The sequence below is a fragment of the Diorhabda sublineata genome, chromosome 11 (assembly GCF_026230105.1).
Source record: "Diorhabda sublineata isolate icDioSubl1.1 chromosome 11, icDioSubl1.1, whole genome shotgun sequence".
NCBI classification, from domain to species: Eukaryota; Metazoa; Arthropoda; class Insecta; order Coleoptera; family Chrysomelidae; genus Diorhabda; species Diorhabda sublineata.
Genome location: NC_079484.1, coordinates 899826 through 926307, shown reverse-complemented (window position 1 = coordinate 926307; position 26482 = coordinate 899826). Strand labels below are relative to the sequence as shown.

Here is a 26482-nt window from a genome sequence, read left to right as displayed (position 1 = left end):
TCGGATACTTTTTTCCAGAGAATCAATCAAATCCCAAAACATCATAAATCCACCCCGTAATTTCATTAATAGCTTCTATACTTATCCAGTAACCCAAAACGTTTCTCAAAATCGCCTAATTTTCCTGTACTATAAGTTTCACCACCGAATGAACCATCACCGTCGCGACGCGCATGTGTCTATATATAACAACGTGTTCGAAATCCGCCGTACTTCAGATTTTCAGCCGCCGCCGCTACGTTCAGTGACAATTCACTCGCTGAAATCGCTGAAACTGAAACCGTCTCGCGCTACATCATTTTTTTCTCAATATCAAGACTTGTTTTAAACGATAAATCCGTCGTTTGAATACTAATGTTGTTTCTAGTTTTCCAATCAGCTTAATTAGGTGAGTAATTACAGATTTTATACAACTTACGTACCCAAAAGGATAATCAATCTTATTTAAATCGAATTCCTCGCCAGGACCTTTTTGTATAGCTTCAGAATTCAACGTTTTCGAATTGAAATTGAATTCGTCGAACTGATAAATTACAAATTCATCTTTTTTTGACACGCCGAGCCGTCGAACTGTAATCAGTAATGCCAACTTCGAAATTTTCGACATAACCTCAAATTACCGACCGATTTGGTTATTGGAAAAAGTGTGGTTATGTACCGCGATTGATCTGTCATTAAATATTTGACATAATGTTAGAAATTGGTAAATTCAAGTTAATTACTGTTTAATATAAGAGAAAATATGATTTTGAGTTTTTTGGGTGTATTCGGACGCGGTGGAAAAATATTAGAACTGACGTCGCACAATTTCGAAAATATTATTAATGCGAATCCGTATATTTTGGTTAATTTTTATTCGCCATTTTGTAAATATTGTATACGATTCGCGCCCGAATTTAAAAAAACGGCCAAGAAAATTTTCAAAAAACGAAAATTTATTACGGTCGCCCAAATTGACGCTGCCAATGAAACTGCTATAGCTAACCAACAAGGAATCGAAAGGTAACTTCGAGGAAACTGTTTATTTGTTTTTAGTTTCGTTACAAGTTCGATATATACAGGATGTCCCGCGACGAGTTAAAACTATCTTTATATATGGCGAAATACTCATAGTAGAATCATGAAAATTTCTACTTTTGGGTTTTCGAGTATGATCTTTTTAACTAAAATATTTTTAAAGATGGCCGACTTCCGGTTCTACCGGAAGTCAATTGTAACTTTGTTATTTTATATAGAACACCCTGTATATTAATACATTTTTGAAATGTACGTTAAATTTTAGTATACTTTTGTCTAAAAAATTTTTTCGAAAAATGCATACTTTTTGAGTTATTAATTTTTTTGTAAAAAATTTGACAGTTGCAGACCCTTATAAACTATTTTTTTACTAAAACACCCTTATAAATATGAAAATTATTTTTATTCGGTTGCTTTTAGCAAGGTTAGACGTATTTGAATCTATATTTAAAAATTTGTTATTTCATACAGGGTGTATATAGAAAGTGTTCAAAGTTCAACTTCATAAATATCAAAATTTTTCATTTTTTTACATACAACCACCCGGTTTTTTATATTTTAATAAATTTAGGGTTAAAAAATAAGGCAAAATCATTCATTTTAACCTCGAATGCATTAAAATAGAAAAAACCGGGTGGTTTTATTAAAAAAAATCTGATATTTATGAAGTTAAACTTTGAACACTTTTTATACACACCCTGTATAAAATGAAAAATTTTTCAATACTGATCTGAACACTTCTAACCTTGCTAAAAGCAACCAAATAAAAATCATTTTCATATCTTCAAGAGTATTCGCGTAAAAAAATAATTTACAAGGATCTGCAACTGTCAAATTTTTTTATAAAAAAATTTATAACTCAAAAAATATGTATTTTTCGAAAAAATTTTTCAAACAAAATTATACTAAAACTTTACGTAGATTTCAAAAATGTATCAATATACAGGGCGTTATATATAAAATAACAAAGTTGCAGCCGACTAAATATTTTTAAATATGGCCGACTTCTGGTTCTACCGGAATTCGATTGTAACTTTGTTATTTTATATAGAACGCCCTGTATATTAATACATTTTTGAAATCTACGTAAAATTTCAGTATACTTTTGTCTAAAAACTTTTTTCAAAAAATGTATACTTTTTGAGTTATTCATTTTTTTGTAAAAAATTTGACAGTTGCAGACCCTTATAAATGATTTTTTTACGTGAATACCCTTAAAGATATTAAAATGGTTTCTGTTTTGATTCTTTAAGCAAAAACAGGCATATTGGAATTTGTTTTAAAAAATGTTCCATTTTATACAGGGTGTGTATAAAAAGTGTCCAAAGTTTAACTTCATAAATATCAAATTTTTTCATTTTTTTAAATAGAACCACCCGGTTTTTTATATTTTAATAAATTCAGGGTTAAAAAATAAGGTAAATTCATTCATTTTAACCTCGAATGCATTAAAATAGAAAAAACCGGGTGGTTTTATTAAAAAAAATCTGATATTTATGAAGTTAAACTTTGAACACTTTTTATACACACCCTGTATAAAATGAAAAATTTATCAATACTGATCTGAACACTTCTAACCTTGCTAAAAGCAACCAAATAAAAATCATTTTCATATCTTCAAGAGTATTCGCGTAAAAAAATAATTTACAAGGATCTGCAACTGTCAAATTTTTTTATAAAAAAATTTATAACTCAAAAAATATGTATTTTTCGAAAAAATTTTTCAAACAAAATTATACTAAAACTTTACGTAGATTTCAAAAATGTATCAATATACAGGGCGTTATATATAAAATAACAAAGTTGCAGCCGACTAAATATTTTTAAATATGGCCGACTTCTGGTTCTACCGGAATTCGATTGTAACTTTGTTATTTTATATAGAACGCCCTGTATATTAATACATTTTTGAAATCTACGTAAAATTTCAGTATACTTTTGTCTAAAAACTTTTTTCAAAAAATGTATACTTTTTGAGTTATTATTTTTTTTGTAAAAAATTTGACAGTTGCAGACCCTTATAAATTATTTTTTTACGTGAATACCCTTAAAGGTATTAAAATGGTTTCTGTTTTGATTCTTTAAGCAAAAACAGGCATATTGGAATTTGTTTTAAAAAATGTTCCATTTTATACAGGGTGTGTATAAAAAGTGTCCAAAGTTTAACTTCATAAATATCAAATTTTTTCATTTTTTTAAATAGAACCACCAGGTTTTTTATATTTCAATAAATTCAGGCTTAAAAAATAAGGCAAATTCATTCATTTCACCCTCGAATGCATTAAAATAGAAAAAACCGGGTGGTTCTATTTAAAAAAATCTGATATTTATGAAGTTAAACTTTGAACACTTTTTATACACACCCTGTATAAAATGAAAAATTTTTCAATACTGATCTGAACACTTCTAACCTTGCTAAAAGCAACCAAATAAAAATCATTTTCATATCTTCAAGGGTATTCGCGTAAAAAAAATAATTTACGAGGATCTGCAACTGTCAAATTTTTTTATAAAAAAATTAATAACTCAAAAAGTATGCATTTTTCGAAAAAAGTTTTTAGACAAAAGTATTCCAAAATTTTACGTAGAATTCAAAAATGTATTAATATACAGGGTGTTCCATATAAAATAACAAAGTTACAGTCGACTAAATATTTTGCCATATATACAGACAGTTTTAACTCGTTGTGGGACACCCTGTATATAGTATGTGGTATTTATATAAAAAAAAACGTGCATACATTAGATCCGATACCTTTTCATGATGAATTACACCTCGATATAAGGAAAAAAGCATTATTTCGGTTTAAATTTAATATTAATTAAAATTTTGTAGATACCCCACTTTAAAATTTTTCAAACACAGTATACCATGTAGATACGACGGTCCACAAGAATCCGCAAAAATATTACAATGGATGGAGAGACATATAGCGAAATAAAATCATCAAAATTATATTTGAAATATAGAAAAAAATAAAAATTGAGTTGCAAAATTTTGAATGTTTAAATTTGACAGAAATTCCACGACAACTGCCGTTTTTCCTCGATTTTTTCGCTTAATAAGTTCACTCAATAATCATAATTGATAGTTTTTCCTTTTCCAATGATATTTAATGGAAATTTCCACGAAAAAAAGTCGCCACGACTCTCGGAACGATATTTGCCTTGTTTAGAACCGGTTTTACCTCTTCAGCACATTATTTCCGTTATTTTTTTGTTTTATTCCGTTCCGTTGGTACCAAACGCGGCATTTATCTTGCACACAGCTTCCTCAAGTCCAAATTTTCATCACCACGAGGTTTTCCAATCAAATATTGAAATTTTCCCCGATTATTTTACGATTTATTATAAAACGAAGTTTGCGAATGAACACGCTGTATAAAACCGAACCCGGACAAACATCCTGCGGGATTTAAGGACGAAAATTCCTGGCAACTCTCGGAGTTTCTTCTTCTTTTTGTCGAATGATTAAAATAATAAATTTCGTCGAAAGTTTCCTTGCAAATTCATTCGGTTCAGTTGATTTTAATAAACCGGATTTATTATTAGAAAACGGACTTTTTAATCGTGATTTTTGGTTGACAAATTTCCAATAAAATCTCTTATATACAGGGCGTAGTCTGAATTTATATTTTTATCCGACGTCGCGTCGATTCCTATCGCATTAATCCACTATATTCACCGATAGATGGTGCTACGAAAAATTGTCGTGTGGTTAGGTCGTCGATTTGTTGTAAAATGGTCGCGGATTCAAATCTTACTAGAATATGGGGTTTTAAAACAATTATTTATCGTTTAAATGTAAGAATGGGAATGTTATGTCTATAATCGATTGTTTGGTATACAGGGTGGCCCAAAATTGTGCCGATTCATCCCCTAATAATACAGTGATGGCTTATAGAAGATTTTCAAGCGAAAAAATGTACTTTAAAACGTCCAAACTTGGTTCAGTGGATTTTCGTAAATTAAATCGAATTTTTTTTATAAAAACACCCTGTATACGTCAATGATCAATCCAAAAAATTGAACGTAGAGTTGAATTTTTTTATTTTCTGCGTTTTCATATATTTTTTAACTTCACGGGGGTGATAAAAACCCTCGTAAACCAATAAAATAAGGGTGTTATTTTATTGGAACATAAATATAAGAAAAAACCCTTGACCCTTGGCGTGAAAATATAAAAAAAACGGTAATTTTATTATTTTATCATTAATCGAGGGTTGTACCTTGGAAAAATACCCTTAAAACGTGGAAAATAAAGTTACATCCACTATGTACTGGAATTTTTTGGATTATTGATTGTCTTCGTGAATTCCCATAGTTTTAACCCAAAAAAATGGATTCCTTCGATGATGGGGTGTTTCATCATGATTCTAGATCAATTCCAAAGGGATATGATCAATTTCCAAGGCCCTATAAGGACCATAAATCCTTTTAAACCAAGTAGGATCTTTATGTTTTGAAATTTTTTGGATTATTGATTGTCTTCGTGAATTTCCATAGTTTTAACCCAAAAAAAATAGATTCCTTCGATGATGGGGTGTTTCATAATGATTCTAGATCAATTCCAAAGGGATATGATCAATTTCCATGTCCCTATAAGGACCAGTAGTCCTTTTAAACCAAGTAGGATCTTTATGTTTTGAAATTTTTTGGATTATTGATTGTCTTCGTGAATTCCCATAGTTTTTACCCAAAAAAAATGGATTCCTTCGATGATGGGGTGTTTCATCATGATTCTAGATCAATTCCAAAGGGATATGATCAATTTCCAAGGCCCTATAAGGACCATAAATCCTTTTAAACCAAGTAGGATCTTTATGTTTTGAAATTTTTTGGATTATTGATTGTCTTCGTGAATTTCCATAGTTTTAACCCAAAAAAATGGATTCCTTCGATGATGGGGTGTTTCATCATGATTCTAGATCAATTCCAAAGGGATATGATCAATTTCTAAGGCCCTATAAGGACCATAAATCCTTTTAAACCAATTAGGATCTTTATGTTTTGAAATTTTTTGGATTATTGATTGTCTTCGTGAATTTCCATAGTTTTAACCCAAAAAAAATAGATTCCTTCGATGATGGGGTGTTTCATAATGATTCTAGATCAATTCCAAAGGGATATGATCAATTTCCATGTCCCTATAAGGACCAGTAGTCCTTTTAAACCAAGTAGGATCTTTATGTTTTGAAATTTTTTGGATTATTGATTGTCTTCGTGAATTCCCATAGTTTTTACCCAAAAAAAATGGATTCCTTCGATGATGGGGTGTTTCATCATGATTCTAGATCAATTCCAAAGGGATATGATCAATTTCCAAGTCCCTATAAGGACCAACAATCCTTTTAAACCAAGTAGGATCTTTATGTTTTGAAATTTTTTGGATTATTGATTGTCTTCGTGAATTCCCATAGTTTTTACCCAAAAAAATGGATTCCTTCGATGATGGGGTGTTTCATAATGATTCTAGATCAATTCCAAAGGGATATGATCAATTTCCAAGTCCCTATAAGGACCAGTAGTCCTTTTAAACCAAGTAGGATCTTTATGTTTTGAAATTTTTTGGATTATTGATTGTCTCCGTGAATTCCCATAGTTTTTACCCAAAAAAATGGATTCCTTCGATGATGGGGTGTTTCATCATGATTCTAGATCAATTTCAAAGGGATATGATCAATTTCCAAGTCCCTATAAGGACCAACAATCCTTTTAAACCAAGTAGGATCTTTATGTTTTGAAATTTTTTGGATTATTGATTGTCTCCGTGAATTCCCATAGTTTTTACCCAAAAAAATGGATTCCTTCGATGATGGGGTGTTTCATCATGATTCTAGATCAATTTCAAAGGGATATGATCAATTTCCAAGTCCCTATAAGGACCAACAATCCTTTTAAACCAAGTAGGATCTTTATGTTTTGAAATTTTTTGGATTATTGATTGTCTCCGTGAATTCCCATAGTTTTAACCCAAAAAAATGGATTCCTTCGATGATGGGGTGTTTCATCATGATTCTAGATCAATTTCAAAGGGATATGATCAATTTCCAAGTCCCTATAAGGACCAACAATCCTTTTAAACCAATTAGGATCTTTATGTTTTGAAATTTTTTGGATTATTGATTGTCTTCGTGAATTTCCATAGTTTTAACCCAAAAAAAATAGATTCCTTCGATGATGGGGTGTTTCATAATGATTCTAGATCAATTCCAAAGGGATATGATCAATTTCCATGTCCCTATAAGGACCAGTAGTCCTTTTAAACCAAGTAGGATCTTTATGTTTTGAAATTTTTTGGATTATTGATTGTCTTCGTGAATTCCCATAGTTTTTACCCAAAAAAAATGGATTCCTTCGATGATGGGGTGTTTCATCATGATTCTAGATCAATTCCAAAGGGATATGATCAATTTCCAAGTCCCTATAAGGACCAACAATCCTTTTAAACCAAGTAGGATCTTTATGTTTTGAAATTTTTTGGATTATTGATTGTCTTCGTGAATTCCCATAGTTTTTACCCAAAAAAATGGATTCCTTCGATGATGGGGTGTTTCATAATGATTCTAGATCAATTCCAAAGGGATATGATCAATTTCCAAGTCCCTATAAGGACCAGTAGTCCTTTTAAACCAAGTAGGATCTTTATGTTTTGAAATTTTTTGGATTATTGATTGTCTCCGTGAATTCCCATAGTTTTTACCCAAAAAAATGGATTCCTTCGATGATGGGGTGTTTCATCATGATTCTAGATCAATTTCAAAGGGATATGATCAATTTCCAAGTCCCTATAAGGACCAACAATCCTTTTAAACCAAGTAGGATCTTTATGTTTTGAAATTTTTTGGATTATTGATTGTCTCCGTGAATTCCCATAGTTTTTACCCAAAAAAATGGATTCCTTCGATGATGGGGTGTTTCATCATGATTCTAGATCAATTTCAAAGGGATATGATCAATTTCCAAGTCCCTATAAGGACCAACAATCCTTTTAAACCAATTAGGATCTTTATGTTTTGAAATTTTTTGGATTATTAATTGTCTCCGTGAATTCCCATAGTTTTTACCCAAAAAAATGGATTCCTTCGATGATGGGGTGTTTCATCATGATTCTAGATCAATTTCAAAGGGATATGATCAATTTCCAAGTCCCTATAAGGACCAACAATCCTTTTAAACCAAGTAGGATCTTTATGTTTTGAAATTTTTTGGATTATTGATTGTCTTCGTGAATTCCCATAGTTTTTACCCAAAAAAAATGGATTCCTTCGATGATGGGGTGTTTCATCATGATTCTAGATCAATTCCAAAGGGATATGATCAATTTCCAAGTCCCTATAAGGACCAACAATCCTTTTAAACCAAGTAGGATCTTTATGTTTTGAAATTTTTTGGATTATTGATTGTCTTCGTGAATTCCCATAGTTTTTACCCAAAAAAAATGGATTCCTTCGATGATGGGGTGTTTCATCATGATTCTAGATCAATTCCAAAGGGATATGATCAATTTCCAAGGCCCTATAAGGACCAGTAGTCCTTTTAAACCAATTAGGATCTTTATGTTTTGAAATTTTTTGGATTATTGATTGTCTCCGTGAATTCCCATAGTTTTAACCCAAAAAAATGGATTCCTTCGATGATGGGGTGTTTCATCATAATTCTAGATCAATTCCAAAGGGATATGATCAATTTCCAAGGCCCTATAAGGACCAGTAGTCCTTTTAAACCAAGTAGGATCTTTATGTTTTGAAATTTTTTGGATTATTGATTGTCTCCGTGAATTCCCATAGTTTTTACCCAAAAAAATGGATTCCTTCGATGATGGGGTGTTTCATCATGATTCTAGATCAATTCCAAAGGGATATGATCAATTTCCAAGTCCCTATAAGGACCAACAATCCTTTTAAACCAAGTAGGATCTTTATGTTTTGAAATTTTTTGGATTATTGATTGTCTCCGTGAATTCCCATAGTTTTAACCCAAAAAAATGGATTCCTTCGATGATGGGGTGTTTCATCATAATTCTAGATCAATTCCAAAGGGATATGATCAATTTCCAAGGCCCTATAAGGACCAGTAGTCCTTTTAAACCAAGTAGGATCTTTATGTTTTGAAATTTTTTGGATTATTGATTGTCTTCGTGAATTCCCATAGTTTTTACCCAAAAAAAATGGATTCCTTCGATGATGGGGTGTTTCATCATGATTCTAGATCAATTCCAAAGGGATATGATCAATTTCCAAGTCCCTATAAGGACCAACAATCCTTTTAAACCAAGTAGGATCTTTATGTTTTGAAATTTTTTGGATTATTGATTGTCTTCGTGAATTCCCATAGTTTTTACCCAAAAAAATGGATTCCTTCGATGATGGGGTGTTTCATAATGATTCTAGATCAATTCCAAAGGGATATGATCAATTTCCAAGTCCCTATAAGGACCAGTAGTCCTTTTAAACCAAGTAGGATCTTTATGTTTTGAAATTTTTTGGATTATTGATTGTCTCCGTGAATTCCCATAGTTTTTACCCAAAAAAATGGATTCCTTCGATGATGGGGTGTTTCATCATGATTCTAGATCAATTTCAAAGGGATATGATCAATTTCCAAGTCCCTATAAGGACCAACAATCCTTTTAAACCAAGTAGGATCTTTATGTTTTGAAATTTTTTGGATTATTGATTGTCTCCGTGAATTCCCATAGTTTTTACCCAAAAAAATGGATTCCTTCGATGATGGGGTGTTTCATCATGATTCTAGATCAATTTCAAAGGGATATGATCAATTACCAAGTCCCTATAAGGACCAACAATCCTTTTAAACCAATTAGGATCTTTATGTTTTGAAATTTTTTGGATTATTAATTGTCTCCGTGAATTCCCATAGTTTTTACCCAAAAAAATGGATTCCTTCGATGATGGGGTGTTTCATCATGATTCTAGATCAATTTCAAAGGGATATGATCAATTTCCAAGTCCCTATAAGGACCAACAATCCTTTTAAACCAAGTAGGATCTTTATGTTTTGAAATTTTTTGGATTATTGATTGTCTTCGTGAATTCCCATAGTTTTTACCCAAAAAAAATGGATTCCTTCGATGATGGGGTGTTTCATCATGATTCTAGATCAATTCCAAAGGGATATGATCAATTTCCAAGTCCCTATAAGGACCAACAATCCTTTTAAACCAAGTAGGATCTTTATGTTTTGAAATTTTTTGGATTATTGATTGTCTTCGTGAATTCCCATAGTTTTTACCCAAAAAAAATGGATTCCTTCGATGATGGGGTGTTTCATCATGATTCTAGATCAATTCCAAAGGGATATGATCAATTTCCAAGGCCCTATAAGGACCAGTAGTCCTTTTAAACCAATTAGGATCTTTATGTTTTGAAATTTTTTGGATTATTGATTGTCTCCGTGAATTCCCATAGTTTTAACCCAAAAAAATGGATTCCTTCGATGATGGGGTGTTTCATCATAATTCTAGATCAATTCCAAAGGGATATGATCAATTTCCAAGGCCCTATAAGGACCAGTAGTCCTTTTAAACCAAGTAGGATCTTTATGTTTTGAAATTTTTTGGATTATTGATTGTCTCCGTGAATTCCCATAGTTTTTACCCAAAAAAATGGATTCCTTCGATGATGGGGTGTTTCATCATGATTCTAGATCAATTCCAAAGGGATATGATCAATTTCCAAGTCCCTATAAGGACCAACAATCCTTTTAAACCAAGTAGGATCTTTATGTTTTGAAATTTTTTGGATTATTGATTGTCTCCGTGAATTCCCATAGTTTTTACCCAAAAAAATGGATTCCTTCGATGATGGGGTGTTTCATCATGATTCTAGATCAATTCCAAAGGGATATGATCAATTTCCAAGTCCCTATAAGGACCAACAATCCTTTTAAACCAAGTAGGATCTTTATGTTTTGAAATTTTTTGGATTATTGATTGTCTCCGTGAATTCCCATAGTTTTAACCCAAAAAAATGGATTCCTTCGATGATGGGGTGTTTCATCATAATTCTAGATCAATTCCAAAGGGATATGATCAATTTCCAAGGCCCTATAAGGACCAGTAGTCCTTTTAAACCAAGTAGGATCTTTATGTTTTGAAATTTTTTGGATTATTGATTGTCTCCGTGAATTCCCATAGTTTTTACCCAAAAAAATGGATTCCTTCGATGATGGGGTGTTTCATCATGATTCTAGATCAATTCCAAAGGGATATGATCAATTTCCAAGTCCCTATAAGGACCAACAATCCTTTTAAACCAAGTAGGATCTTTATGTTTTGAAATTTTTTGGATTATTGATTGTCTCCGTGAATTCCCATAGTTTTAACCCAAAAAAATGGATTCCTTCGATGATGGGGTGTTTCATCATAATTCTAGATCAATTCCAAAGGGATATGATCAATTTCCAAGGCCCTATAAGGACCAGTAGTCCTTTTAAACCAAGTAGGATCTTTATGTTTTGAAATTTTTTGGATTATTGATTGTCTCCGTGAATTCCCATAGTTTTTACCCAAAAAAATGGATTCCTTCGATGACGGGGTGTTTCATCATGATTCTAGACGAGACATACAGATACCCGACGTCTAAAACGTCCTCTAAGCGCGCGGTTTCGTTATTTAATAACCGGACCTCGTATATTTCCACGATTTCGAATACCAAGAAACGTTTTTCGATTTTTCCACGACGAAATTGAAATAAAATAGTTATACAATGAACTGGGGGGTGTAATTTATTTCGGATTACTGACGTAGCGAGTTTTCCCGATTTCAATATCTTTTCCATCAAATAGGAAAGGAAATCAGGAATCGAATATCATCAGTAGCGGGTGTTTCAACAATCGAAACGTCCAACGAAATTCAAAATCGCTATTTAAATAGTTTTATCATAATATAATAATTACAATATGGTTTCCTTCCAAAAGACAAGATGCAGTTCTACCAACGTCGTTTACACAGTTGGTAACATTGTTAAAAGTTCGTTTTCTTCTTTTTCCTTGGCCTTTTACTCGGTTGGTTGCTTCGAAGTCTTCGTAAACATCTAATTAGTTAGGTTAAGTTATGCTTCATACCGTAAGATCGTAAATTACGTTGAAAATACCGATTTTATGTACGAGGATTGTACCAAAAGTACCAGGTTTAATCTAGATATGAGGATAGTTGGATCGAGTACTTTTGGAGCGATCCTCGTAACTATGGAAAGTACATTTCTGTTGTAGAACTCTAAGAACACCCCGTACACCCTTTTCCACTCAAATTTGAAAAAAAAACGCTCGCCTGGTGGAAATTGGAATCAATTTTTGGAAAATTACTTCGCAAACATCCAGAAAACGTTTTTTCGAAATAAAGTGATGAAATTTGAACAGAACCGGACTAGAAGGTGGAATACCAACTTCTGAGGAGGAGTTTTTAACGTGGAAAGTAAAATTACGAATCAATTTATTCAAAAAATCGAGTTTTTTTTCGAAATTTTCGCGTTTTCTTTGTTGGACCATCCTCGCGGTTAAAAACCAAAATTGGAGCGAAATTTTTCGTTAGAACCGACTCTGTCTTGTGTGATGTCATTCGGAAAAGACCGTAGACCGAATTCCGTATTGTTGGGAACGAAAAAAATTACTCGACGTCCTTATTCTTCTTCTTTTTTCCAACGTCGTGCTTATGTACATGAAATTAACGATAACAAAGAACTACGTGCATTTCGTCGTTTTTTTTTTACTTTTTATCCTTACTACTGTTCATTTCGAACGTATCAAGGACTAAAAAATAGGACGCGCGTCCTTTCTACATATAAAATTGTGGAAATAAAAGAAAAATGTCGCGTTGTAGTCCCTCTCGTCATCGTTGTCACTAGATTTTTCTCTGTATGTCTTTTGTTAACCGTAATTATCTAATTTCAAATATTTTTTGGAAAATTTCAGTAATTACGTCGTTTCTATACAGGTTGTCCCACGACAAGTTAAAACTATCTGAATATATGACAAAATACTTATAGTAGAATTATGAAAATTTGTACTTTTGAGTTTTCGGATACGATCTTTTTAACTAGAATATTTTTAAAGATGGCCGACTTCCGGTTCTACCGGAAATCGATTGTAACTTTGTTATTTTATATGAAACACCCTATATATTAATACATTTTTAAAATTTACGTAAAATTTTAATAAACTTTTGTATGAAAACTTTTTTCGAAAAATGCATACTTTTTGAGTTATTAATTTTTTTGTAAAAAAATTTCACCATTGCAGACCCTTATAAATTATTTTTTTACAACGATACCCTCAAAGATATGAAAATGGTTTCTATTCGATTGCTTTAAGTAAGATCGGACGTATTTGAATTTATTTTCAAAAATTTTACATTTTATACAGGGTGTGTATAAAAAGTGTTCAAAGTTTAATATCAAATTTCTTCATTTTTTTTAATTGAGCCACCCTGTTTTTTCTATTTTATTGCATTCGGGGGTGGAATGAATGAATTTGTCTCAATTTCACCCCTGAATGCATTAAAATAGAAAAAACGGGCGATTCTATTTAAAAAAATAAAAAAATTTCATATTTAAGAAGTTAAACTTTAAACACTTTTTAAACACACCCTGTATAAAATGAAACATTTTTCAACATAGATTTTAATACGTTTGACCTTGCTTAAGAGAACGGAACAGAAATCATTTTCGCACCTTTAAGGGTGACCTCGTAAAAAAATGATTTATAAGGGTCTGCAACTGTCAAATTTTTTACAAAAAAAATAATAACTCAAAAAGTATACATTTTTCGAAAAACGTTTTCAGACAAAAGTATACTAAAATTTAACGTAGATTTCAAAAATGTATTAATATACAGGGTGTTCCATACAAAATAACAAAGTTACTATCGACTTCCGGTAAAACCGGAAGTCGGCCATCTTTAAAAATATTTTAGTTAAAAAGATCGTATCCGAAAACCCTAACCTACAAATTTTCATTATTCTACTATGAGTATTTTGCCATATATAAAGATAGTTTTAACTTGTCCTGGGACATCCTGTATAGTTTTTTTTTTTAATTTTTTTCAGATTATACATATTTGGATACCGAAATAACTGACAGCGTGAAAATCTCTCCCCTGGAATCGTTCCTGCTTTGATATAATAGAATTTTAAAATTCGGCGAATGCGCCGCTTTTGATAAAATACCCGGAATTCGTGATATTTTTAATTTTCTCCTCAACCCTCCTCTATATCTGATTATATATTCTCATTCATCGTTATTATTTTATTCTCGATATCCGATTTTAAAAATGACATTTTGTTTGTTACGTCAGCGGTAATGTCAGTTTTTAATGATAAAATTACAGCAGAAATACCGGTCTTTTCGATCAAAACATTGTTTTTCAATGAGGAAATTTTCTAATCCATATATTTATTAAAACACTATACACTACACTAACTTATAGTAATACACTTAACACTATCACTTGACTAATTTATTTGCATCCGTCGATTACTTTGCTAAATCGCCGAATTCGATATTAAAACAAAGATCAAACGAATTCCGGGTAGTTTATCAAAGACGGCGCCTCCGCCGAATTTCAAAATTTCGCTGTATCCGATCAGGACCGGCTTCAGGGTGAATATGTTGATAATAAAGCGTTAAATAATCGTCTCATCTGGGTTTTTATTTATTACCCTCAAGAACAGGGAGTGGACACATCCCCTAGAGAGAATGAAATGTATATTTTTTAATTAATTAGAAAAAAAATGAGTTTTTTAATTTTCGCAATAATCCAAATTTAGAACGACTCAAATAATTAAAAATGTTACCCAAATGAGAATGAATATTTATTAGATACACGCAGAAAACAACTGGTTTTTTTATGGATATTACATTTACCTTTTTTCTTTATAATAAATTCACGTCAAGTTTTCATTTTCAAAACGGCACACCGTTTTAAAAGCCTCATAAAAAGTTAATAGCTCCCCATTATTTTTATATATAAATATTACAAAAGTATCTCGACTCGAAAGTGAAGAAAAATAATTTAAGAAAGCTTTTAAAATAATATTTTCCCCTAGTTTATACCGGGTGTTTGAAAAAAATGGTATATATCACCAAAAAATCTTTAAATTCATTTACAGCAAAACGGTGTGTTTTATCATAAAAAACCTTCAGACAAAAATTGTAGATCATTAAATTATCTACAAAAAACATATAAATAATTTTTTTTCTACGAGCCATCGTTTTCGAGATATAATGACCCAAAGTTTTAATCTACTGATTTCCAGGTTTAAGTAACTGATTAATTTGACGGGACTATTAGAGTTTCGATGAAAAAAATTTAACTGACTATCATTGACTATTCTAAATACTGTTTTTTTTCCTTAGTCAATGAAAATTTGTAGCTTTCCCCTCATTCTCGTGTATGAAAAGAATTTTTTTCAAGGTCAGCAGTTAAAAAATAGTGTTTTACGCGATTTACAGCAAAACGGTGTGTTTTATCATAAAAAACCTTCAGACAAAAATTGTAGATCATTAAATTATCTACAAAAAACATATAAATAATTTTTTTTCTACGAGCCACCGTTTTCGAGATATAATGATCCAAAGATGTAATCTACTGATTTTCAGGTTTAAGTAACTTCGAGTGACTAATTTGACCGGACTATTAAAGTTTCGATGCAAAAAATTCAACAGAATATCATTGATTGTTCAAAATATTGTTATTTTTTCCTTAGTCAATGAAAATTTGTAACTTTCCCCTCATTCTCGTGTATGAAAAGAATTTTTTTCAAGGTCAAAAGTTAAAAAATAGTGTTTTACGCGATTTACAGCAAAACGGTGTGTTCTATCATAAAAATCCTTCAGACAAAAATTGTAGATCATTGAATTATCTACAAAAAACGTATCAATAATTTTTTTTCTACGAGCCGCCGTTTTCGAGATATAATGATCCAAAGTTGTAATCTACTGATTTTCAAGTTTAAGTAACTGATTAATTTGACGGGACTATTAGAGTTTCGGTGAAAAAAATTTAACTGACTATCATTGACTATTCTAAATACTGTTTTTTTTTCCTTAGTCAATGAAAATTTGTAGCTTTCCCCTCATTCTCGTGTATGAAAAGAATTTTTTTCAAGGTCAACAGTTAAAAAATAGTGTTTTACGCGATTTACAGCAAAACGGTGTGTTTTATCATAAAAAACCTTCAGACAAAAATTGTAGATCATTAAATTATCTACAAAAAACATATAAATAATTTTTTTTCTACGAGCCACCGTTTTCGAGATATAATGATCCAAAGATGTAATCTACTGATTTTCAGGTTTAAGTAACTTCGAGTGACTAATTTGACCGGACTATTAAAGTTTCGATGCAAAAAATTCAACAGAATATCATTGATTGTTCAAAATATTGTTTTTTTTTTCCTTGGTCAATGAAAATTTGTAACTTTCCCCTCATTCTCGTGTATGAAAAAAATTTTTTTCAAGGTCAAAAGTTAAAAAATAGTGTTTTACGCGATTTACAGAAAAACGGTAAGTTTTATCATAAAAATACCTCAGCCAATAATTGTAGATCATTAAATTATCTACAAAAAACGTATCTATAATTTTTTTTCTACGAGCCGCCGTTTTCGAGATATAATGATCCAAAGTTGTAATCTACTGATTTTCAAGTTTAAGTAACTGATTAATTTGACGGGACTATTAGAGTTTCGGTGAAAAAAATTTAACTGACTATCATTGACTATTCTAAATACTGTTTTTTTTCCTTAGTCAATGAAAATTTGTAGCTTTCCCCTCATTCTCGTGTATGAAAAGAATTTTTTTCAAGGTCAGCAGTTAAAAAATAGTGTTTTACGCGATTTACAGCAAAACGGTAAGTTTTATCATAAAAATACCTCAGACCAAAATTATAGATCATTAAATTATCTACAAAAAACATATAAATAATTTTTTTTCTACGAGCCATCGTTTTCGAGATATAATGATCCAAAGTTGTAATCTACTGATTTTCAGGTTTAAGTAACTTCGAGTGACTAATTTGACCGGACTATCAAAGTTTCGATGCAAAAAATTTAACAGAATATCATTGATTCTACTAAATATTGTTTTTTTTTCCTCAGTTAATGAAAATTTGTAGCTTTCCCCTCATTCTCGTGTATGAAAAGAATTTTTTTCAAGGTCAACAGTTAAAAAATAGTGTTTTACGCGATTTACAGCAAAACGGTAAGTTTTATCATAAAAATACCTCAGACCAAAATTATAGATCATTAAATTATCTACAAAAAACATATAAATAATTTTTTTTCTACGAGCCATCGTTTTCGAGATATAATGATCCAAAGTTGTAATCTACTGATTTTCAGGTTTAAGTAACGTCGAGTGACTAATTTGACCGGACTATCAAAGTTTCGATGCAAAAAATTTAACAGAATATCATTGATTGTTGTAAAGATTGTTCTAAATTCCCAAAACACGATATAGTACCGGTAGTTTTCGAAAAAAAACTTCGTTCTAGTAATAATAAAATTTATTTATAACCATTTCGTTCTATATAAAAATTTCCGGATTTTTATCGAAATGAAATGAAGTTTCTTATGAATATGAGTTCGAATTTTCACCACAAACCTGATATAATGTAAACTAACCTTTAAAAGATTAGTTACGTCAATTATTACGTATGTTATTACATCATCATTATTCGTATTATTAAAAAATGATCTGGCAACGCTGTAATATGAAATATTGACATAAATCTTCAAATTTATATAGTTTTCTTATAATTGCCATTGAATGGCGCTTATTATGGGGTTTATTAATGGTTTTTTTCTTGTTTCAGACCATCAATTATGTCCGGCCAGCCAGATGGTATTAATAAAATCACCATAACCAATAGTGTCAACCACCATAACAAAAAACCAGTGATTCTTATTTATCCTACGGGTTAGTTTAATTTAAATTTTTTTTAGATTTTTAATACCTTATATATACAGGGTGAGTTGTACGATTTTCCTAATTTTCAGCAAAACGGTAAATTTTATCATAAAAATACCTTAGACAAAAATTGTAGATCATTAAATTATCTACAAAAAACGTATCAATAATTTTTTTTCTACGAGCCGCCGTTTTCGAGATATAATGATCCAAAGTTTTAATCTACTGATTTTCAGGTTTAAGTAACCTCGAATGACTAATTTGACCGGACTATTAAAGTATAAATTTAACGGAATATCATTGATTGTTCTAAATATTGTTTTTTTTCCTTATTCAATGAAAATTTGTAACTTTCCCCTCATTCTCGTGTATGAAAAAAATTTTTTTCAAGGTCAAAAGTTAAAAAATAGTGTTTTACGCAATTTACAGCAATACGGTGTGTTTTATCACAAAAAACCTTACGACAAAAATTGTAGATCATTGAATTATCTACAAAAAACGTATTAATAATTTTTTTTCTACGAGCCACCGTTTTCGAGATATAATGATCCAAAGTTGTAATCTACTAATTTTCAGATTTAAGTAACCTCGAATGGCTAATTTGACCGGACTATTAAAGTATAAATTTAACGGAATATCATTGATTGTTCTAAATATTGTTTTTTTTTCCTTATTCAATGAAAATTTGTAACTTTCCCCTCATTCTCGTGTATGAAAAAAATTTTTTTCAAGGTCAAAAGTTAAAAAATAGTGTTTTACGCAATTTACAGCAATACGGTGTGTTTTATCACAAAAAACCTTAGGACAAAAATTGTAGATCATTGAATTATCTACAAAAAACGTATTAATAATTTTTTTTCTACGAGCCACCGTTTTCGAGATATAATGATCCAAAGTTGTAATCTACTAATTATCAGGTTTAAGTAACCTGGAATGACTAATTTGACCGGACTATTAAAGTATAAATTTAACGGAATATCATTGATTGTTCTAAATATTGTTTCTTTTCCTTATTCAATGAAAATTTGTAACTTTCCCCTCATTCTCGTGTATGAAAAAAATTTTTTTCAAGGTCAAAAGTTAAAAAATAGTGTTTTACGCAATTTACAGCAATACGGTGTGTTTTATCACAAAAAACCTTACGACAAAAATTGTAGATCATTGAATTATCTACAAAAAACGTATTAATAATTTTTTTTCTACGAGCCACCGTTTTCGAGATATAATGATCCAAAGTTGAAATCTACTAATTTTCAGATTTAAGTAACCTCGAATGGCTAATTTGACCGGACTATTAAAGTATAAATTTAACGGAATATCATTGATTGTTCTAAATATTGTTTTTTTTTCCTTATTCAATGAAAATTTGTAACTTTCCCCTCATTCTCGTGTATGAAAAAAATTTTTTTCAAGGTCAAAAGTTAAAAAATAGTGTTTTACGCAATTTACAGCAATACGGTGTGTTTTATCACAAAAAACTTTAGGACAAAAATTGTAGATCATTGAATTATCTACAAAAAACGTATTAATATTTTTTTTTCTACGAGCCACCGTTTTCGAGATATAATGATCCAAAGTTGTAATCTACTAATTTTCAGGTTTAAGTAACCTGGAATGACTAATTTGACCGGACTATTAAAGTATAAATTTAACGGAATATCATTGATTGTTCTAAATATTGTTTCTTTTCCTTATTCAATGAAAATTTGTAACTTTCCCCTCATTCTCGTGTATGAAAAAAATTTTTTTCAAGGTCAAAAGTTAAAAAATAGTGTTTTACGCAATTTACAGCAATACGGTGTGTTTTATCACAAAAAACCTTACGACAAAAATTGTAGATCATTGAATTATCTACAAAAAACGTATTAATAATTTTTTTTCTACGAGCCACCGTTTTCGAGATATAATGATCCAAAGTTGTAATCTACTAATTTTCAGGTTTAAGTAACCTCGAATGACTAATTTGACCGGACTATCAAAGTTTCGGTGAAAAATATTTAACAGAATATCATTGATTGTAGTTAAGATTGTTCTAAATATCCAAAACACGATATAGTACCGGTAGTTTTCGAAAAAAAACTTCGTTCTTGTAATGCAACGAAATTTATTTATAATGAAAAAATTCTGACCATTACTTGAACTATCATTTCATTGTATCTAAAAACTTCCGGAGTTTAATAGAAGATCGTAGACAAACATGAAAAGAAGTGAACCGTAAAATCGATTTCAGATGAGACTTTTCGAGTGTAAAAACTTTTGACTTGTAAAAAAAGAAAATTTGATCGAATTTTGAAACCTTCGTGCATTTACAGTTGACGAATATTTCTAAAGATGGCCGACTTCCGGTTCTACCGGAAATCGACTGTAACTTTGTTATTTTGAATAGAACACTCTGTATATTAATACATTTTTGAAATCTACGTGAAATTTTATTATACTTTTGTCCAAAAAATTTTTTCGAAAAATGCATACTTTTTTAGTTATTAATTTTTTTGTAAAAAATTTAACCCTTATAAATTATTTTTTTACGAGGATACCGTTAAAGATATGAAAATGGTTTCTATTCGGTTGCTTTAAGCATAGCTGGACGTATTTCAATCTACGTTGAAAAATTTTTTATTTCATACAGGGTGTGTATAAAAAGTGTTCAAAGTTTAACTTCATAAATATCAAATTTTTTCTTTTTTTCAAATAGAGCCACCCGGTTTTTTATATTTTAATCCATTCGGGGTTTAAAAATAAGGCAAATTCATGTATAATTTCCTATACTTGTAATGTTTTAGTGCTAGTATCAACGGGTCAAAATAAAATTTAGACTAAAAATTTACAGAAAACATTTAATATCTGGATAACGGTAAGGTTTAGGTATAGGAAAATATATATGAATTTGCCTTATTTTTTACACCCTAATACATTAAAATAGAAAAAACCGGGTGGTTCTATTTGAAAAAATGTAGAAATTTGATATTTATGAAGTTGAACTTTGAACAGTTTTTATACACACCCTGTATAAAATGAAACATTTTTCAATATAGATTCTAATACGTAAAACATTGCTTAAAGAAACCAAACAGAAACCATTTTAATACCTTTAAGGGTATTCACGTAAAAAAATAATTTATAAGGGTCTGCAACTGTCAAATTTTTTACAAAAAAAATAATAACTCAAAAAGTATGCATTTTTCGAAAAAAGTTTTCAGACAAAAGTATACTAAAATTTAACGTAGATTTCAAAAATGTATTAATATACAGGATGTTCCATATAAAATAACAAAGTTACATTCGATTTCAAGTAGAACCGGAAGTCGGCCATCTTTAAAAATATTTTAGTTAAAAAGATCATACTCGAAAACCCGAACGTAGAAATTTTCATGATTCTACTACGAGTATTTTGCCTTATACAGATAGTTTTAACTCGTCGCGGGACATCCTGTATATTAAAACAAATTCCGATGTTAGCATACATTCCAACATTAATTTTATCTAATATGAGAATTCCTTTTTTGTCTAAGAGAATTCAGTCTAAAAATACGCGTTAATATGAATTCGATCCAATTTAAATACCGAGACTGAACAGATGGCCGATGACCTAATAGTCTCAAGGGCATTGTCATTCACCACGAATATTCATTTAGCCATCAGAGGATCGTAATCGATTTTCAAAACCTACCGTAGATATCAAAAACCAATTAACTAAACCCATATTAATTAGTATTAATAATTATTTGAATCCATTATTTGTATAAATAACATTAGTCTTCTTATTTTATAAACAAAAATGGCACCCATTGCGTCACATCTCATTATATTCTATTGATCTAGCGATCACTTTTTTGTTACAGTGTCACCGGAAACGGTAGTCGTGCCCATCATATCGTGCATCTTCGGTTTTCCTCTGTTGGCTTTACTAGTAATATGTTGTTTGCGCAGGAGAGCGAAATTAGCGAGGGAGCAGGCGCGCAGACGCAATTGCGACACAAATCACGGTACTTTCTCTATTGTCAGATTCAGCCCAATACACTATTTAGGTAACTAGCGCTGTCTTTTCCGTTTCCACATTTCCGTTTTTTATTTGGTTGCTTAACATCCTCAGTTGCATCGTTTAATTCTTTTTTTTTTATCGCAAGAACAGTGAAATGATAGAAAATAAACATAAAACGTTTTATTATAATACTTTAAACAGTTATTTTATAACGTATAAATCCCATCTCTATGTTTATTTAAAGTCGACGTTTCTCACACGTCAAAATCATTCACTTTAAGTTTGCATTTGAAATTAAAGATGGCGTAACTAACGCAATTTTTCATATTTTATAATAAAACAATTAAAAACAAACTCATTATCATATAATTTATTTAAATAACTTTAGATTTTATATTAAATATTATCGAAATCGTAACGGTACGGTACTGTATTGTATTATTAGCTTTAACTCGTAAGTTTCGTGGGTAATCTCACGGTCGAGATCGTAAACCCTTTTCTTACGTGACAGGTTATAAATTTGACGCAACCAAAAATTGCTACTACATAATCCAGTTCGGCCTAAGCCCTATTATACGTGTCCGGATGCCCTAGAGGAATTTCAACGGAAATTCAGAAGGTTTTAAAAGTCTACTGCATCATGACGTTTGTGATCCCGCCTGAGGAACATAGATAACAGCGAGGAAGTTTAAATCACGTGACGATTCACCGTTATGTTATGTAACTGCAAAAAAATCGTCTATTTCAAACAAAATCAATTTAAAATAAATGTAAATATTCGTTATTAAATATCGCTCGGTATAAAACGGTTCGTAATAACACTAATAGTTAATATTATTATTATACAAAGACCCATCTCTACGTTGCTATGCAGACATTTAATTTAATGCGTCTTGGGTAGCCATAATAGAAGTTCCAGGGTTGTATTTGTGTTCATTCGGGTGAACAAATATGTAATTATGGGATTGAATTATTTTCTAACGATAAAGCAAAGACATCAGAAAAGATAACAATGGGCTTACTTTTCATTCGATTCTCCGTTGAATATACACGAAACGTAAATGCTAAAATTTTAATATTCTCGTTTTGAAATACGTAAAAATCTTTCCAATTTTCACTGTTCTTTGCTTTTTACTTTATATTTGAACAAAGTTTGCTATACATTAATAACACTCACACACAATAATGTAGTTTTAAGTAATATTTTAAAAAATGACAATTTATATTTATTTATAATATTATCAACTATTCTAATTGATTTTTTTATTCTTTTTAAGCCTCTACGTTGCTCTTAATTCATGATATAATTCACCATTTATATACTAGTAAAATAAATACACGAAACTTAAATTAATGAACTCAGAAATGAAAATTGTTTTTAATCAAATAATTTTATTCCAAATCATCCTAAATGCGACACTGTTTAAAAAAAATTGTTCGTCATATCTTCGTTTTGTAATCCAATGTTGCCAACTATACTATTTTTAGTGTACTACCATCGAATTCATCGGATATCACATAGAAATGTCGTCTTTTAGAAATTATTTATAAATATAAAATTTGAAATATTTATTAAAATAGGTTATATATACGTTTTTAATTTGTATCTACTATATATTTGTCAACTATTTGCTACAAGGATTGTATAATTTCGAGTAAAAATATTGGCAACACTGTCAACTTCAGGTTTTGTTTACGTTTTCAAGTTCAGTAAATAGACTTTTTTCATTTTATATTAACACATATATTTTTAAATGGAATTTTAATTGAAAAACAGAATTGAATGCGTTTTCTGAAGTAATTGCAAACCTGGAAATATTCATAATTAAAAACAGATGAAAGCATTTTGTTTCTAGTTAAAATATGTATTCAAAATATTTTAATTGGCGTTCGTCTAGCTCTGTATACAAAATGGCGGTATAACATTTAAATCAAATATTAGTTTTACTAAAAGACAAAATAAAATAACAAAAATATTTATGATTCTGTTTTCAAAACAATGTAGTCGTGTTATTATTGTATTTTTTAATTGGAATGTCACAATTGTTTCAAAGAAAATTCAGATGCAAAATTGCGACGTTGCCAAATGAAATATTTCACCATTATAAAGAATTATAACCGTGCTATTATTTTTGATATTCAAGTCAACTCCGGCTATATAAATTTAAAAGAAAATAATGCTCTAGACGTCTGCTGTAGACAAATTTGATTTATTATACTTAATACATTACGTTGTCCGTGAATATGAGTTCTTTTAAAATTGTTTGACGGCAATTTCACTTTCAAAAATTTGATAGTCTATTTCGAAGTTTCATGTTTCGGATTATTACATAACTTTAATTATCGGCTGTTCGGTGTAAACCCATCTTCGTATTCGTTTTAATACGTTCACTTACTCATCTTTCAAACAAAAAAATTCTAAAAAAAAAGTGTTGACGTCGAAAAACTTTCACGAGAAAAATAAGATAAAAGTTGCATAATTTGGCGATTAATCTATAAGAAGTAACCTTATTTAACAGTTGAACACCCACTTTCCCAAAGTTTGATCGAATTATAACGAAGTTTTCTACTCGAGAAAATAAGTTTTCGAAAAATCTACATCAAAAAGGGATCACATGTATAGGCAACATTAATTACACTTAGTTAAACAGAGTCGGATTACAAAATAGATTAATAAATTTAATTGATTAATTTTAATGATAAAACGAAATTATTCGTATTATTTTTGTCGTTTATAATAAATAAGGTGTTATTTAGTTAATCTACTGTCAACAGATACAAAATAAGCTTCTAATAAAGTATTAATATTAATATACTCAGATGTATGTTGTATTGCCTAACTATTAGATTGTAACATCGGAACATCGAAACGTAAAATGGTCGACGATAAATTGCCACTGCATACAAACAACGTACGAATTTAGTTTAATATATCATTAGTATTTAGTATTAGTGGTCATTCAACGTAATTGTAACTATGATTTTTATCTGTGGGAGAAAATTATATGTGATATAATAATTTACTGGTAATTGTATTAAGTGTTGCCTATGTTTCGATTGATCGATATAATTTTTTCTATGTTTTTGCAAACCTTTGTATACACTATAATAATCTTATTCATTCTAATACGAAAAGAAGTTTGAAAAGTTGTCCTTAATCAGTTAAATTTATGAGACACATTAAATGAAAAAACACAGTTAAAAGCCCCAACTTATTCAGATGTTCGAGACATTTGTACGAGTTTCTTTGCACCTGCTACGTTTCGAAATCTTTTTATTTCGTCTACGTTTTTGTTTAGTTTTCGTAGGTAGAATTCGGAACACGTGAAATTTCTCGTGGGAGTATTTATTTCGTGGAATAAATAAACAAATACTGGATGTTAATATTGTAATTGATATACGAGGTAAAAAAAAAAGAGTAAAGGTAAATAGAAAGCGGAAAAATCGTAGTATTACTACTTTTAACGCGTTGTGAAATGAACAAAAATTATTTTTGTTTCCCAAGGTCGATCTAGCAGGGCAATATCGCTTCGTTCCGAGCGTGGTATGAGTAGAGGTTTTCCCTCTCTAGAATTAGATACCGTCGTAGAAGAACGATCCGATCCCGAACCGGAACAAACTGTCATTGAAATGATCACGCCGGATGCGGATGAAAATCGTAGTGTTGGAAGGTAGCAGCAGGTGAAAGACATCTGCGCTGACAGGTACATTTCATTTGTAATTAATTGGAATTTATCGTTTTATGTAAGATATTAATCATCTTCATAACTATTACTCCCTATTGGTTTAAATTAATAATCTGAAAAAAATTACAACGTGGCAACGATGTAAAGCATTTGTCATTCTGTCTGCAGCCATCGAATTCGGGAATTTGAAATTTATTTCGATGGAAAATACGTCAATGTCAGTAGTTATAAGAAAATTTTAAATTAATCACTTCCGTTTTTATTAATTCAGAATACAATTGAGTTTTAATTGAATTTGTATTATTTTTGATAGTATCTAATAGAATTGATCATTTTAATAAACATCTCGTTAAATCGCAGCACGTTTTGCAACATCGATGTGTAATTATTTCATAGATAAAATTACTCAACATAGAGTGTCGTTTTACTGAGTGTTAGTTAAAACAGCACTCACGAACGTAGTTTATATATAAATAAAACTGTCATAGAATTGCTTAATATATTTTTTAGATCACCTCTTTGGGCTGCTCTGACTCATGCGCATTCATTGACTATCGTCTGCGATCCGGAAGACAGCTGACATCAAACCGGTAGTGACATTCACAATTCTGATCCTGTAATTCCACGTATTGTACCACTTCCTTTTATCAAAGGACATTGACATCCGGCAATTCATTTTTATACTATATAAATAGTATCTATCAGTTCTATAGTGTACAAAATAGAAATCAATTATTAATGCATAGTTTTGTTTAAATATTAAATGTAAATAAAGATGAATGTTAGTAGGAAGTTTTTATTTTTTCTATCCCTCATATAAGAATCATCAAAAAATTAACCTAAAACCAACATTAAGAATGAAAAAGAGACGAA

The 26482-nt window shown here is 30.3% G+C and overlaps 1 protein-coding gene across 2 annotated transcripts; it reads left to right on the top strand.

Annotated features, from left to right (window-relative positions):
- Nucleotides 1-216: 216 nt before the first annotated feature.
- LOC130450330 (uncharacterized) lies at nt 217-26401 on the top strand. Of its 2 annotated transcripts, none has more exons than XM_056788666.1 (5): nt 217-388; nt 17847-17950; nt 21784-21927; nt 25429-25627; nt 26120-26401. In XM_056788666.1, exons 2-4 carry the CDS (start codon nt 17857-17859, stop codon nt 25596-25598), a joined length of 408 nt encoding a protein of 135 aa, XP_056644644.1. In that variant the 5' UTR covers nt 217-388; nt 17847-17856; the 3' UTR covers nt 25599-25627; nt 26120-26401. The 2 variants fall into 2 exon arrangements, with proteins under 2 accessions (XP_056644644.1, XP_056644643.1); XM_056788665.1 differs by having other exon boundaries at nt 21784-21969.
- The last annotated feature ends 81 nt before the right edge of the window (nt 26402-26482 follow it).

Bases quoted from the DNA above. Each gene is read 5' to 3' on its own strand.
- LOC130450330 (XM_056788665.1), top strand. From the start codon at position 17,857: ATGTCCGGCCAGCCAGATGGTATTAATAAAATCACCATAACCAATAGT. The intron at 17,951-21,783 runs GTTAGTTTAATT...TTTTTGTTACAG, and splicing joins GATTCTTATTTATCCTACGG to TGTCACCGGAAACGGTAGTC. The intron at 21,970-25,428 runs GTAACTAGCGCT...TTGTTTCCCAAG, and splicing joins CAGCCCAATACACTATTTAG to GTCGATCTAGCAGGGCAATA.